The sequence below is a fragment of the Amblyomma mixtum genome, chromosome 3 (assembly GCF_055824585.1).
Source record: "Amblyomma mixtum isolate Tamu chromosome 3, ASM5582458v1, whole genome shotgun sequence".
Classification (NCBI taxonomy): domain Eukaryota; kingdom Metazoa; phylum Arthropoda; class Arachnida; order Ixodida; family Ixodidae; genus Amblyomma; species Amblyomma mixtum.
Window position 1 is genome coordinate 204,164,558 of NC_143014.1, and position 16,474 is coordinate 204,181,031.

Sequence of the window (16,474 nt, forward strand, 5' to 3'; positions counted from 1 at the left end):
TAGTAAATACATGAGCTTCTATGGGAGCTTCTCACGGGAATACACATTCCTTCGTAATATCCATCGCTTCATTACAACGAGGTTTGACTGTGGTATACACCCCTTTCCTCCTCCCCCTTCCTCCCCTCCCCGGAAGAACACACTTACATATTCAAACGTGAACACGGCTGTCCTAGGGAGGACCTTAGCCATGCTCAGTCGAGGCACTACTCCTGATTTCACGTAGTTGTCCAGGTGCGGCCGGTAGTTTGCGTAACCAGTAGGGATGGCCAGCTCCAGAACAGCCGCCCCACTGGCAGCGCTCATGTTGGTCAATGTCCACCTGGGAGAGGGTTGAAAGAAAACACGCCACAGACTCCCACGTGAAAAGGGCGCTGCGGTGTCTGCCGGCAGAGAAACGCTCGGACCGCATGCCAGGGACATGAATCACGGTCAGGCTTTCGATGCTTCCGAATTTGGTGACATAAGACGCATTATTACAAAAATAGAAACAAAAGCTGGATATAAAGCACAATAATCTTCATTAGTCTAGATGTGATATTCTAAAGAAAAGCGAGTGAGAAATAGCGGAGAACGCCGGTGCCACGTGGTCAGCCTCATCCGACCGCATCGCCTCTGGGCTTAGGTCTCGGCTCTTAGATGGCCGCATATGGGGCCGAGCATCAATTCGTTCTCAGCGCAGTGCCAGAAATAGTTTTAATCGCAGAGCAGAAACACAGCCGCGATAACTACAACGGAGACAATGGTCAACGGCCACAGCTGAAAGCATGAGTGATAGAGCAGAAAATTCAGCGGAAAAGGAGTGACCCATTGTTCAAAAGATAGCACCGAGGCACACAGCCACCTTGTGAGTGGAAGACATATGCACACGGAGCGCGCCTCGAAGCAAGATAGTTTAACTGACTACTGCAAACTCACCGCTAGTTCATATAGCCATCATTCGAAAACTGTAGTCGGCGCTCGGACGCTTACAGTAATGTCTGGCCTTATTTGGCATATCCTATTGCACCCTGGCACTGATAACGTGGTAGATCTCGACACAAATCAAGCGTAAGCTTCGAAGGTAGCGAAGTATCGAACCCGGATATATCGAACCCGCATATTTCGAATTATTGGCTATATCGAACACACAGATTACCCCCTTGAAAATACTATGTAAAAGTATAGGACAGTTGCGTTGTATATCGAATTCCATTTTCGCCGGACATTGGATATATCGAACGCCGCGCCGCGCCGCGCCGCGCCCCTGGAAGGTGCGCTTTCCCCAAAGACATTCCTATCCGGTCCTCAGCCGCCTCAGCGGAGAACATTTCCGCAGTCAGCAGGCGCAGGGCCCTTTTTTTTTTCTTTTGTTCCCCGTTTTTGCGCCCCACCGGCGCGAGCTTTCCCACTCCTCCTCTCCTCCTGTACCGCCCGCGTGTGCTCCGTCAAGGTCATTGGAGATCAGCGAAGAGAGAGCGCCGCATGGAGACGCGCGGCGACCACGCTCCTTGGGGAAAGAGAGAGAGAGAAAACGGTCGCTCGTGGGCACATCGTGGGTCTGGGGAAAAGAGAGAGCTCGGAAAAAAAAAAAAAAAAAGCGAAGCCCAGAGCGCCGATCTTTCTCCCTGCTCTTTCTTTTCCCTCTGTCGTTCCTTCGCAGCCGCGTTGACTGCCGCTCGCATAGGCTTCGCTCTTATCGCTCCATCTGCGCCTCGCGTGTTTTTTTTTGTGTGTGTGCCTGTGTTTCAACGCGCGACGTGAAGCAGGCCCCAGTAGCCAACTGTTTTGGCAAGGCAGGCCTTGAAGTGGCCCGAGATTAATGTCCGGAAGATTTAGATGACGATGAGTGCTTGGACGACGCGTTTCGCGACTTGTCCAATTTTCTCGGCGCCGTTCCGTCCGAAGTGACTGTTGAGGACTTTAAAGGGACCATGAAAAGAATTAAAAGCCGCTTGTAAATGTTAGAAGTTATGCTCAGAAGCACTGACACCAAGTATGAGTCTTCGGAACTGAGCCGGCAATTTATTATGGCTTTTTAAAAATCGCGTTTTTTTAAATTCGCGGGCCGTTTGGTGTCTTCGTAGGGAGCGATTTTGAAACCAAAACCGGGAAAACAGACGTCACTAGTCCCATGACGTGGGTAGGCCACCACACGCTGTCATTCGCTCGAGCCGCGGCAGCTACGACGTCACGGGCACACTTCCGGTAGCGGTGAAAATCGTCTGCTCGAGCCGCCGCGCGACCCCCTCGGGCAAACGCGGGCCAGGGCATTGCCTTCACGCATATGTTTTCAATTTACCTCTGCCGCCTCTTTCTGCCGGGAGTTCGGGAGCAAAGAAAGCGCCGAGACCGGAGAGACGCTGCCGACGCACGCTGCTCCTCGGGAGTGCGACAACCGGAAGTCGTAAACCGAACGTCAGCGAATGACGTATTCATGGGCAGAGCCCAGTCCCGGAGCTGTTTTCTTTATTTTTTCTTGGTGCTCCGCGTGTATGAGTTGAGGGGGGAGAGGAGGAGCGTGATTTTTAATCGTCTATAACTTCGTTGTTATTCATACTAGCTCGAAAATTCTTTCGCTGGGGTGACGAGTGATGGATTGCATAACTTTACGTAATCTCAATTAATTTGTTTCATAGTCCCTTTAACGCTGACAGCGAAGTTCAAGGGGTAGCTGGCGTTCAAGACGCCGACTCCAGCGACGACGAGGGCAACTGTGTTGTCGAAGAAACGCGTCCGTGCGCAGCCACCGAGAGGCAGCGACCGAGCGACACCGAGGAGAGGGGGGCGGCGCCCCCAGGAAGGGGGCGGCGGCCCTCTCGAACCCGCGGAAGTAGCGAGGGACGTAACAAGACCTCAAGGAGCACAACGCACGAGATTGACGTAGTGGCCGCGTCGCGGTAAAGGCTTGTCCTCCCTGCTTGGAGGGAGCCTAACCGACTCTGCAGGCTTTCTAAATAAAAGTTGTTCTCTCTCTCTCTGAACTGGCGTCAGCGTTAGCCTGATTCGGCGCTGTTGCGGCGAAATGGAAGGCACTGTGCTCTCGCACCTGGACAGTCTCGAGAAGATCGAGGCCAGTGTTTTGAACTTCGTTTCCCAGGGGAAAAAGCAGCCCAAAATTAGTGATCTTTTTTTCCGCGAAATAAAGTGCTTTCACATTGCGCGCCCATACTATGTGATTCGCGGCTGTTCCAAACGGTAAGCCACAATTTGTTATGATCGGGAGTGCAGTTTTAGCCTATATCTGTATATCGAATTTTCGCTATATCGAACTATTTTCCGATCCCCTTCGAATTCGATATATCCGGGTTCGACTTATTTCATGCTGAAAAGAACAGGACCAAATTATGACGAGCGCCGGCGTCACCCTAACAAATAGTTGCTGAAAAGCGTGCATTGGTGCCCACATTGCAGTTCAGCTAGACCGCCGGACATCTGCACTGTCCCGCAGCGCATTGTGGCATGCTCAAGTGTACAGGCAGGAAAAGCGGATATCCTGCAAAACTGCGTCGAGGCGCTATCCCCGTCGAACGGAAGCGCAGCAGGCGTTCGACCACACCGGCGGACAATGTGACAAGGGGTATTAATTTGCAACTTTCAACGCTCGTCTCGAGCGCAAATCTCAATATTTTGAGTGCCTGCTATATTTAGGGTCAACCCATAGCATTTCCCGATGTAAATATGTCGATTGTTCGATATCCTGCGTAGCCTAGACAGAAGGGAGGTAGGGTCAGCCTTGTCGAGACAGAAGAAACGACAGCAAAGTTAATAATAGGGAGGAAAAGACGTGAGCCTCCAGGGAGGAGGCGGGAGGCGAAGTGACGGAAGAATGATGTGCATAGAAAGCAGAGGGCATTGGCCGTGGACATTGGCAGAGGGCATTGCAAATGTGACGCGAGATGGAACCAGTCTTATCTCGAATGATCGCAGCCACAGACAACTGCTTCTATCTTGTTCGAGCTTATTGTAGCTGCTTTTGGTACTTTATGTCAATAGTTCTTAGCGGGATTTAAACTGATCGCGGCCGAGAGCGGCGGTAATTCCGTTCGACGACCGCCGAGCACTCTTGTTATCGCCGCCGCAACGATATTCAATTCTTTTTGGACGCAAGACAGCACAACGAAGAATTTAACCTTCACTTCTGTTTGCTCGTCCGCTGTCCACGGCGTTGTCACCATCACGAGACAATATAACGCATCGGAACTAAGCGTTCGCTTGTAGTTTAAGCTCTGCGGATAGCAAGCGCAATATTTGTTGCAACATTGCTGCTGAGAGCCTCGCTGAAAGCAAAAATCCTGAGACGCTTTTTTTTTAATCCACAGACTACCTCGTCGTCGAGAGTAGATGTAAGCACGATTTGCACTGCAGGAAAGTCGTACCGTAATCTTGGACCGCTCATAGATACTGATAGCTGTACAGGAGTCTTGAGAAGCGAACCGCATCAGCCACTTATCCTTCAGCTTTTCTTCACGAGCAACAGCGCGCCCATATTTCTTCGCCTTTTTTTTTATGTATAGCGACCCACGCGACCAGCGCTCGCCACGTGCCAAAGAAGAGGGGATGGTGCCAGCACGTGCTGCACAGAACTACGGACCATAACAAAGCTGGGTTTCGCCGCGGCTGGACGCGGCCGTCACCACCTTCGCCGAACACCACGTCGATTGACAAAAAATTACAGCTGGCTACTGGCCGTGCTGATAGATTGCGCCACGGGACCTGTGTTCTAGGATTCGCGTGCATTACGTAATGACGGCAAATCGTGCGGCTCTGTCGCCTAAATGAAGGAATGGTCGCCTAGCTTATCAAGCGCCACCAGGACTGCGCTTGCGCCTCTCGGGCTGCAGAGCAAAACTTCGGCTCCTTAGCGCCGCGCGGAGCTTTGCCAAAGTTCGTTTAGGTTCGCCTCCGTGTTCTCCGTTCTGACGCCAAGGTCACCCGCGGTGCGCATACAACGGGAGCTGAAAGCATTTCATAACGTGGAAGAACAGCAAGGTAAGCGCATAAATGGCTGGGTTGCTCACCGAACACAGCTGCGGATGTTGATGTGTGACCTGTTCCTTCCAGAGAACTGTGGCGTCAAGGTGAGATCAAAAGCCTCGTATGCAGGAGGTACAAGTAAGAAGTCACGATCGACGTTGTAGGTCACATCCAATTGGATAAGGGACAGGCCGGACCCTTGAGCCAGCACGTCGCAGTGACCCCAAACGTTCGGTTGGACCTGCACGGGGGCAAGCGAATGAAATTTACTCACCCTCGACTGTGAAGAACAAAATCCTAAAAACACAACCATAATGCCTGTGTACCGGCCGATTTTACACAAGGAGAGGGAAACGGCGCTCCATACACAAGGCCCCTGGTAGAGCGGATTTATGGGCCTCTCTCCGAACGAGTAGTTAGGATGGGGGCGGTCATATAGGCACAATGCATTTCTTGAATTTTTTGGTCGAAAAAATAGGGGCCAATGCTGTTTTCCTGCGAAAATTTTCTTGCTTTGGACACCTGCCTTTCGTAATAATATATTTTGACCACCTATGGATGTAGCATTGAAACTGCTACAATCACAGCCTTTCTTTCACAACTTTTTTAACAGCTTCTCAGCTCATCCATAGCGTAGTCGGCGCAACACGTCACTTCACACGTGCTACACTGGCAGTACAGCGTGTGGGTTCCCAAAATGCTGGTGGACGTAAGCAACTAAGAGTGCGTTCACTCGACCAGGGGATCAGACTGCAAGGTTGCCGGCGTCGTCATTAGCGCAATGTAGTACGAATTGGTTTGACATCGCGATACACACTGCAATAACTCACTCCCTGAATCAGTAGAGTTGTGATCTGGGCTCCACAAACCTCCCTTCCTCTTCCGCCCCCAGTGTAGTTTTGTCTGTTTACACCTCGATACCTTCTTAGTTCGAGGTTACTACGCCACAACATCCGCGTACAGTGCGCCGGCGACGTGCCACCACTTGCCACCGAATACATCAACATCAACCACGTGTATGGCGGCACGGTCTTTGCGACGTAGTACAGAGGAACTAGACTGCACAGAGAGAAATTAGGCTACACAACGTCCTGAAATGGCGATAGTGCTGGATCGGCGAGCTCGGCTAAACTCTGAGGAAGGGCAGGGTACCCAGGCGCGCAACTTGTCTATAGCGCGACCTCGGCATGCTCAGAGAACGTTAGGGTACTGAAGCCTGCGATCAGTCGGGGAGCAAGACAAGGCAAGCCGAGGGTACGCGGCCTTCTGTTCAAGAGCTTGACGCACAAGAACGGGATGCATGCCAGCAACTGCCAACCACTCGCCTTGAGAGTCCCGGAGTTTTGTAAACTGATCATAACGCACTTACAGACATACTCACATCAAAGACTTTCCTGCGCGCTAGGTCATCCTTGGATATGCGCAAGGTGCTGGGAAAGCCGGGGTTTGATGATGATTCCACGGTGACCTTCATTTCTGTTATGCCTCGGACGTGCGTTCGGAAGGAGTACTGTGTAAGCGCTTCAAGGGCTGCAAGTGTGTCCTAGAATAGATAAGACAAAGCAAGCGAAGTCGAATTTATAATTAATGTTAGATGGGCAAATCGAATATATTTTTCAACCATATGTAAACTCAACAACCAAGGCACATATTTCTTTAGTACTGGCACTGCCATGGATATATTCTCTTGAAAGATTGAAAACCCAAGAAGGCTTCCGATTTCTCATTGGTAAGCGGAAGCGGACGTCAAGAGGTACTTTTGGTCTGCTGTACGTAAACCACAATGGGAGCCAAGACGCCACCTGTGTGCCGATGAAGCCATAGTCTGTGGAGCGCATGCGGTTCAGCCAGCGCACGATCTGGTCCTGGAAGAGGCCGCCAAGTTTGAGGTAGACCTGTAGGGCGTACGCGGTGGCCTCCACAGCGGACGAGTCCTCCGGGTGCGGCAATCGGGGCATCAGGAACGGCCGCTGGCTCTGGGACACGATCACGGGCGGCGGAATGTGCACGCTGCTCCAGTAGACGGCCCCCTCTGCGACCGAGGTAAACTTCACTTCCTTGCAAGATTCTCAACACTGCTCGCAACATTAAACTGGTCCGCGGCTGGCCGGTGCCTTTTTTGGTACTCCTGACTACTACGATTGCCCAAGAGACGGGCATGAGAGAAGTTATGAACTGTTCTAGCGTGTTGGATACATTCCTAGCTCTGCACCTGATTCAATGGGGCGAGCCGTAAAGCTTCCACTGAAATTCTGCGAGCAAATTCTGATACACAGTCCACTCTGCGGGAAAACTGGCTAGCGAGTTCCAGCAAAAGTGACAGCACATTTATTTAAATTCTCAAAGCAGCTTCGGCTAATCAGACAGCAAAGCAGAGGAATTGGTACCGGCTACTAATCGCTAGCTTCTCGGCACAAGCGTTGTGGCTGCATCTGGATCGCGGACCAACACGAAGTCCTCGAATATTGCTTAGTTTCGGAACGGCAACTGACATTGCCATCCCCCCGTGTATGCGCCCCACGGATGGAGGAGACTAAGCCGCACCGGCATCTTTCTTCATGGAATCCAGCAGGTTGTAGCCGAATTGGGCTTCGCTGGAGCCGGCCTCGAGGAGTGCGTAAGTCGTCAGGGCCACGGTGTACGGGTCCTTCACCTGGGCCAGCTGTGTCTCCAGGTACCGTACCCCGTCACGCTTGGCAGTGTTGGCGTGCTCACGAATGCTCTGTGGATAAAACCAACGCATCATGCGGCACTTAAAGGGCAACTGAAGCGGTTTTAGAATTCTATGAGTTTAAGGTTGCCGAATGTGCGAAATGTGCTGGTAAAGCCTGCGAAATCGTTTTGCTCTAGCATTTCAAATGGTGGCGTAATGACCGAATAAAGTCGTCGTCGGTGTTCAGGCTTCTCTGAAGTGCACAGCGACGGGCAGAGGCCCCGATAATGACGTCACGTATGACGGCACTACGTTTCCAGCGAAGAAAGGGTTATTCCATGGAAGAAAACCGACGCCATCGATGGTGAAGCTCACGATGCATTGTTTGGCGCCATCTGACGACGCACAGCAGCATGCAGGCGTAAGCAGCGGACATCTGAAGTTTCGGCGATAATGACGTCACTGCCGAGTTTTCTCGCACTCCTCCAACGTAGTGAGGAGAAGCCTGAACATCGTCGCGGTTTTAATCGACGATTATGTCACCATTTTAAATGCTGGTGCAAAAATACTTTGCATGGTTCATCTAGAAGCTTGATAGATTCGAATTCTTGAATAACCTCGAATTATCAAAAAACCGTTTCAGCTTCCCTTTAATGTCTATTACAAGTTCTAACAGTCTCTCGAACCGACAGCCACAGCAAACCGGCGTTCTATTCCAAGGCTGCATAGGGATACTTAACCGCACACAACCGCACACACATACGTCTCTGGGTGAAATTTACAGTTTTGAGCCATGCAATTTATCACCAACAAAAAAGTAAGGAAACATACATCGAAATGAAAGCTAAGCTACATTTCAGGAAATTTTAAAAAATGCAAGCCTACACTTTAATGCTGTTCCATTCATTCCAGACTGTTTCTTCCATGCACGCTCAACATCACCGCAACAAAATTCAAACTATTCCTAAGGAGGTTTACAGCACACTGGCGCGCATTTCAATGCGTTAGCTTTTACAGCAAAAGCTGCTGAGGATACAAATTGCCGGATTCGCGTCGTACTCGCATCAAAACTTTAGGGGTCACGTGACCGGCGTGTTTTCAGCAACTAAAGGCCGGTTCACATGCAAGCGACTGAGCGATTGAGCGACGCGTCGCAGCGAAAATTTCCAACTTGTTGAAACCTCGCCGCTCGTCGCAGCGACGACTCAAAACAGGTTTTTCCGTCGCGGCGACAGGATTCGCTAGCATTTTCGCTGTCATGTGAAACAGGCTTAAGGCGATCGGATGCGTCCTCATTCGCGCCGGTTCGCAGCGTTTAAAACTACGAGTATGGGGAGACCTAGAAAAAAAACACATCATGCCATTACAGTGACTGCACGCAGCGCTTTTTCCTATCGTTGCGCAGCACATGCGGCCCTGCAGCTTAAAAGGGCCGCAGTGCACAACAAAATAGGGCAACAATGAGGTCATTCATTCCTAACAACTATTTTAAAAAAACGCCCAGCGTATTTACTTACTCCTGTAAGATCGGTGACTTTGGAAAGTGTGAGAACAACTTGCGCAGTCAGCGTGATGTTTTTGTCCTTGTTGTTAGCCTGCAAGAGAACAGCAACAGTACTTGTGTTACGAGACTTACCGCGCAGTTCCGTCCTCTCTCTTCTTCGTGTTCTTTCAGAATAAAAGGAAATGAAAACAAATTTCGTATCCAGTTAATAAACTGCGCATGACGGCGTTCAGTCAATGAACAAGAACTGACACCAGCCCAGCTTCGTGCAGTCCGTCCCCATCCAAACTACGCGTGTCCATCGGACCGCAGCGGGAACGAGACTTTCGATCTTTACTTGGTTCGTAGCACGAAAGACGGTGCCGATGTTGACGACACTAAAGGAAACCTCAAGACCACAAAAAGAGGTGACGGGACAAATCACCGTGTCCAGCAGTATTTCAAAATAAAAAAACCAGGAGGATTTCAAGGTAATCGTGCGGTGTTAAATGTAATATCACGGTGTAAGGCGCGGTTGAGCGCGCGAGCAAAAAGCATAGCAAGAACAAGCTGGAAGGGTCGAAAGGACCGGTGCCACCTTGCAGCTACAAAGTTTTGTTTTATTCTGCTCTTTTTTTTTGTACAGAAGCAAACATGATTAAGATGGATAGTCTCTAGCAAAAGTTTCCAAGTCAATGCATTCATGACCAGGGCGAAAGCTCAAGCGTCTCTAGAAGGAACGGTCATATACAGGGTGTCCACGCTAACATTAGCCAAGGTTAAAAAATAAAAAAATTGAGGTAGGCCAGGAAAACCACTTAAATACATCTACCAACCGGCTTGCGCATCACTGGGTAATTTTTGGTTTTGCAATTAATTAATTAGCAATTAAAATATTTTTTTAAATGCGTAAATATTGACTTTAGACAGCAAATGTGAATAGCAAAGTTGGAGACCACCTTCAGAAACCCCCATTCCATTTATTTGCGATGAAGAAAACCTCACGTGTATCTTTTTTCCGAGCTCCGAAGAAAGCCCGCGAAATACAAAAAAGTCACGTGACTAGCGCATTAGCGCGCCACGACTGTGCTGCTCTCAACCGTGGCTTGAGTGAACGAAATCAGCTGCTGGCATGTCGCGACGACCTCAATGCGCCGGCAGGCCGATATGTCACCGGTGGTTGCGGCGCCCGCGCGAGCCAGTCTGCAAGCGTGACGGTGCCGGTTGTAGCGAACGCGCCAGGCATTTTGAGCTATTAAATGGCCAAAGGTGACAAACACAAATGCGACGAGTTTTATTCGCCACTGAGAGGCATAAGAAGATAGGCAAGTATGCCTGTCTTGCCTATTTATCATAGCTCATAATGCCCGGAGCGTTCGCTGCAACTTGCACCGTCGCTTGCAGACTGGCTCGCACGGGCGCCGCAACCACCATTTACATATCAGCCTGCCGGCGCATTGAGGTCGTCGCGCCTTGCCAGTAGCTGATTTCATTCACTCAAGCCACGGTTGAGAGCAGCATAGTCGTGGCGCGCGAATGCGCTAGTCACGTGACTTTTTTGTATTTCGCGGGCTTTCTTTGGAGCTCGGAAAAAAGATACACGTGAGGTTTTCTTTATCGAAAATAAATGGAATCGGGGTTTCTGAAGGTGCTCTCCAACTTTGCTATGCACATTTGCTGTCTAAAGTCAATACTTACGAATGTAGAATAATTATCTTATTAATTAATTGCAAAATAAAAAATTGCCAAGCCGGTTGGTAGATGTATGTAAGTAGTTTCCCTGGCCTACCTAAAATATTTTATTTTTAACCCTTGGCTAAAGTTAGCGTGGACACCCTGTATATTAGTTAACGCAAGCACGAGTGCGGTAGAGAAATTGTACCTCGCGAGTGGCAGCGATGACTGCGTCACGATTAAGGCGTTTACCCGGGATACGGGCGCGGTGGCTTAAGAGCTTTAGAGACACATGGTACACGGACAACAAAGTGCATGTAGTATTCAACAATTAAGAACATACAGCAGTCTAGTACATTGCGAAAAAAGTGTTATAATCAGTAAATTGTGTCCACGAAAATCCCTCAAAATGCAGTATATTTGAATCCAGGGAGCAATTATTTATTATAACGTCCACCGGAACACCAGCCATAACGCTACGCAGCGCGGTAATGTAGGAAAATCGATATAACTTTTATTTGTAGCCATATGACTGTGCTCGAATGGATGGGGATGATTAATTACTGCGTTGATTTGATATCCCAGCCAAAGAGAATGTATGCAATAAGTACACATTTAGTGACCCTGTCTTGCAGTATTACATATTGTGGTACAACAGTACTACAGACTAGGAAATGTTATTTTGGAAGGAACTGCATGCGCCGTAGTCAGTTCACCGTTACAGTTGAATGAAGAGGCGTCTGGAGGTTCGCTTGAGTAAGAAAACATCGTCTGGGATGGTGTTCTTGGTATCTGGATCGTTCCAGCAATGAAGCTACAAAAGCAACTGCCCCGGCACCTTTGGTGACGAAACGAAACTGGTTGGAGACAGAATTTGGTTGCTGTAAAAACCTCTCCAACAGAGCACAAAATGCGACCGTTATAACAATTCAGGCTCGAGGTGGTCGAAGTGGAGCGAAGTGGTCGGCAGAAGCAATTTACAGCCGATGCATGTGACCAAAGAGGTTGCCAGATTTTTACCTTCCAAAGAAACACAAGGCTACGGGGTACGCCGTACAGTGGGCAGCTCAGAATCGATTCGACTGTCTCAGAATCCTTAACGTGCATCGAAATCTCACTACACATAACCTTTTGCATTACGCCTCCATCGAAATACAGCCGCTCTGGCCCGGGATCGAGCCCACGACCTGGTATTTAGAAGCAGAATGCCACAGCCGTTGAACCATTGCTGTGGGTATGCGGCAGAAATACCTCGAGATCTACGACCAATACACTGAAAATTAAACTCCGAAACCATCACACATTTTTACTACAATTATCTGTTTAAATGTGTTCAACCGCCTATTTACAACTTAATGGCCTAATTCTGTTTCGATAAAAGTTACGGCCACGTAGAACGTAAACGAAGATACCTAACCGCAACTGTTTCTTTTTACTACATGCGCCTAAGAATGAGCACCAATAAACGTAGAAGTCTAGTAGACAGGGCATAGCTGCGCGTACAGTGGAACTGACTGTAGTCAGATCCAACTCAAGAATAAAGCAGCAAATGCCCCTCGAAGGAAGCCCAACAATCAACGGCGTCAGTCTACTGTCATGACGTCGAGGTCAATCGCCCTAGGAACCTACCAGACACCTGCTAGAGGCTGCGACAACAGACTCGTGCTATTGGCTGGAGGGCATCTTTGAAGGGAATTTGCCGCTCCGTTCTTGAGTTGTATTCGACCTCAGAAGGTTAATCAGTACAGACTGATGGCTCCGAAAATTATTCTGGAACCCTCCACTACGGCGCCCCTTTCTCCCTTCCTTCTTTCACTCCATCCTTCATCCCTCCCCTCATGGAGCGGTTGAAGTGTCCGCCGAGATGTGAGGCAGTAACTGAGTATTTCGTTAAAAAAAAACAACGAGGCAGACACGGGCGGACACAAGAAGGGATACAGAACAAGCGTTCATTGCTGAATTAGCATAAGCTCGGCGCATACAAATTAATTAAAAACGCATGAGACAGTTACTGCTGTAGCCCCAACACATAAACTGCGTCTTAAAACGAGCACACTATAGTAGTAACGACCACGGGGCGAAGAAGTACTGTACCTCCGATCTCATTCTGCGATTCCAGGGGTTGCGCGTAGTCTCGTAGAAAGCGCCCGTAGTGTCCTGATGCTTGAGCAGGAACTGAACCCCTTGAGTGATCAGCCGAGGATCGATGTATATGTAGTCCTCCCAGTCCGGAAACACCGCCAGCATGTACATCCGCAGGCTGAATGCAGTCAGCCTGAAATGACGAGCACGGCCCGAGCAGTGCTTATAGTTAGTGTGTACGCAGCTACAACGAGGTTCCTTTAACCTTGTGGCACCCCCGTACATCTTTTTAATATTCGCTGACAGTATCATAATAATCCCATTCCACCCACAAACATGATAATGCTACATAATGCTAATTCTAGGCCCTTCTACAGTCTTTCAGTTCACCGGTGGGCCACTGAGTGGCAAAAAAAAAAAGAAAACACTTACCAAACACTAGGCTCCTTCTTGAACATGGTGAACGCGCCATTCTTGAAGTACGAGCTCTGATAAACGTAAGCTGAAAGAAATGGGAAAATTATAAGCGCGCTATGTTTCTTAGGCGTCATTTGTAAGCGTTGCCAAAAAAAAATTTTATGGTCGTCACAAAAAGTGCACTGCTCCTTACAAAATAAATTTTGTTCCTGCATTGCCATCCAGCAGCGAGAAATCACCCTGGAAGAAGATATCTCCCAAAGCATAAGGTGTATGCATGCATTCCTGACTTGACTAAAAAATGCGTACACCCTCCTCTTCTTCCAACGAAAATATAGAGACACCTATAAATCGCATAGAGGCTCGCAAAGCAGCGGCTGTGCGTGAGGATTTGGCCAAGCCTTTAACGATTAATGCTGAAGCCTCATGTGAATCACCTCCAGTTCCACTGAGGCCACTTCCATGCATGGAAGTGGCCTCAGGCAGTGGAGGCGAGAAGGTAACTTCTGCATTGTCAGGCATTGCAATGAACGAATAATACGAAGAACAACACGTACACAGGTTAATACAAACTGTATACCTACACTTCCGCTCTGGTTGCAAGCTTTTGGACGGAGCTGTACAAACCTACTGTATTTATTCGAACCTAGGCTGATATTTGTTTTGTTTTTTTTAAACACGAGATATGAAACTCTTAGATCGGCTTAGCTTCCAGGATTTTGTCGTTGTGTCCCTGAAGTACTACGACAACGCATCGAAACGAGAAAAGTAGCACGCAGGTGGTGCCCCCATGAAGCACCAACAGAAGACGGGGATATAATCGTTACTATTCGTAGCCAATGCCGATAAAAGCACACACCAGCATTGGCTACCACTTTGACCTCGTTTCCTCTTCGGGTGATGGCGTGGGCGCGTTCCGCAGCAGTGCAAGTTTCTCCCACGTGGTTTTTTCACCGACATCATGACACCGAGCAGACGGTGTCGTTGTAGTGCCGCCTTCAAGTGAAAAGTTGTGCTCGCTGCAAAGCCGTCTTCAAACTTACAAGCTTGCCGGGACTTCGGCGCGGACGAAAAGAATGTACGCCTTTGGAGGAGGCAGCGTGATTAACTTTTTGCTTTTTTGCAGAAACGAGGAGGGCCTTCACGGGCCCGAAGAAAAGCCGCCATTCCGAAGTGGAATCAGCACTGGCAGAGTTCGTGCAATCGCGCAGGTCAGCGGCACTTCCAGTTACCACAGAAGTTCCACAGGCCAAACCGAGAGAGCTGGCAAGAGAGCGAGGCATTCCGCGGTGCCAGCGAAATTCGCGAGCTAACTCCAACAGGCCGCATCAAGCGTGCCTCGCTGGGAGTTGTAGCTAGCTGGATAGCTGCAACTTGGAATGACCTTTCGGAAAGCTTGACTGCGCGCTCGTTCCGAAAGTGCAGCATTTCCAATGCAGTTCATAGCACAGAAGATCGTGCACTGTACGAAGAGTGCAGAGATAAGGAGGTCAGCGATGACGAGGACGAGTGAGCGGGAGCAGGTTCGTGGAAATAAATGCCGTTTTCGTGCTGTCCCTCCTGTCCTTCTTAATTGTTTTTTCGGCCGGCTTACATTCGAAGAAAGATTTTTGAAGCGAAAAGCTTCACTAGGCTCGTCAACACCGCGCTTCACGTGGGCCACCCCCGGGCGCCGCCTCGGCGCGCCCTTCCGCCTCCTCGCCACCTGTTTACCCTTCGCCGCTGCTAGCGGTTCTTATCGCGTTATCGCAAGGCGTTGCGATAACGCCCGAGCGGCGGCGGCGGACATAAAAAGAGGCCGCGCGCCGCGGCGCGCGCTCCGTCGTTACTTCTCCTCCTCGCCATCGGTTAACAGCTTGGGACGGTCGGGACGGTGGTCTCCGTCCCAAGAGAAGGTTATTTCGCAAGGCGTTGCGAGAACGCACGCGTGAGCGGCGGCGGCGGCTGTAGCAGAGGCGCAGACATTCGCCATGGAAGGAAGAAAAGAAGACCCAGAAGTGGTAGCGAGCGAGTTGGCTCAAAATCTACACCGCTACCGTGGTGCTCCCAGTGCATTGTGCGCGAACTGCGACAGCCATGACGTCAAACAAAGCATAACTGCAGCTTTTCGCTTGTATATCCAGGCTTAACCAGAACTAAGCCACTGCCAATTTTTTTTTATTTGTCCTTCGACTTTCGCGTGTCGGCTTACAATCGAGACCGGCCTAGATTCGAGTAAATGCATAATTTAAAGCATAACTCTCATTCACAACTGCTCCCTTGTGGGACCTCACGACAGAGTTGAAGGTCAAGTGCTGCATGAAAGCGAGCAAGAGTTCTCCGCAGGCGGCGTTGGGTTTTCGGGAAATGTTGCGTTGTCCTGTTGTAATTCCGCTCATTACTTATAATTACGCACTTCTAGACGGCACGTCCGACACTTTTCGTACGCGAGACTGGTCTGAACATATGACACATGGTATGAAAAGTACGGATGGCGATTTGGTCAATGATTAATGGGCTTTAGCATTCTAAAGAAAATGCTGCATGAGACACGCCGTAGAGAATACTGCCAGTTAATTTCAAGCGCTTGATGCGACCACGTTACGTTTATATATGTCAATCGGCAGCGCCCTAATTTAACGCGATAAGAAGCCGGTAAGTAAGCTTTATTAATTTATTCCAACGGGTATAAACACTGTCGCTGGTAGCGTCGACTAACAAAAGGTAAGCGGTCAAGCTAAGCGTAAATCCAGCCTGCTCGACGTCGCCAGCCTCTGCGGGCAGCCATACCTTTGTTCAACTTTTCGAAGATGGGCTTCGCAATGTCGCGGGTCAGCTGGTCTGTGAGGCGCAGATAGGTGAGCCGTATAACCTGATAGGCGAAGCTGAACATGGCATGCTCCCCGGATTTTGTGGCGCTTGAGAACCCGAACTCTTCTGGTTCCACATCTCCTTCCAGGGGCGTTCCGACGATGTCTCCTGCAAACAAACCAGAGGTAGAAGAGTCATGTACAAACCTAACGATTCATAACAACCTAACAAACCGAACCTGACAACTAACAGCTGCTCAAAAGCACGCGGAAAACTTTTCAGGACTCAAGCGGGGCTTGAATAGAGTTCTCTGGATGATTCGTCAGCTTCGGCTTCGGCGCGTGGTCTGACACCAGCAAGAATTGTGTAGGCGGCCTAGCGTGTAGGGCCTCGAACAGTAGTTTCAATTTTAAATGAAT

General features: G+C 49.5%; 1 protein-coding gene across 1 annotated transcript in view; it reads right to left on the reverse strand.

Annotated features, from left to right (window-relative positions):
• The window catches only part of LOC149353365 (CD109 antigen-like), a 122,104-nt gene that overhangs the window by 9,596 nt on the left and 96,034 nt on the right, over nt 1-16,474 (reverse strand). The window contains exons 22-30 of the mRNA XM_089582504.1: nt 16,035-16,223; nt 13,281-13,350; nt 12,861-13,041; nt 9,127-9,204; nt 7,501-7,678; nt 6,759-6,988; nt 6,338-6,499; nt 5,001-5,197; nt 148-322 (exon numbers count right to left, since the gene is read on the reverse strand). Coding sequence (XP_089438630.1) covers nt 148-322; nt 5,001-5,197; nt 6,338-6,499; nt 6,759-6,988; nt 7,501-7,678; nt 9,127-9,204; nt 12,861-13,041; nt 13,281-13,350; nt 16,035-16,223 — 1,460 coding nt within the window. The remainder of the gene's footprint in view (nt 1-147; nt 323-5,000; nt 5,198-6,337; nt 6,500-6,758; nt 6,989-7,500; nt 7,679-9,126; nt 9,205-12,860; nt 13,042-13,280; nt 13,351-16,034; nt 16,224-16,474) is intronic.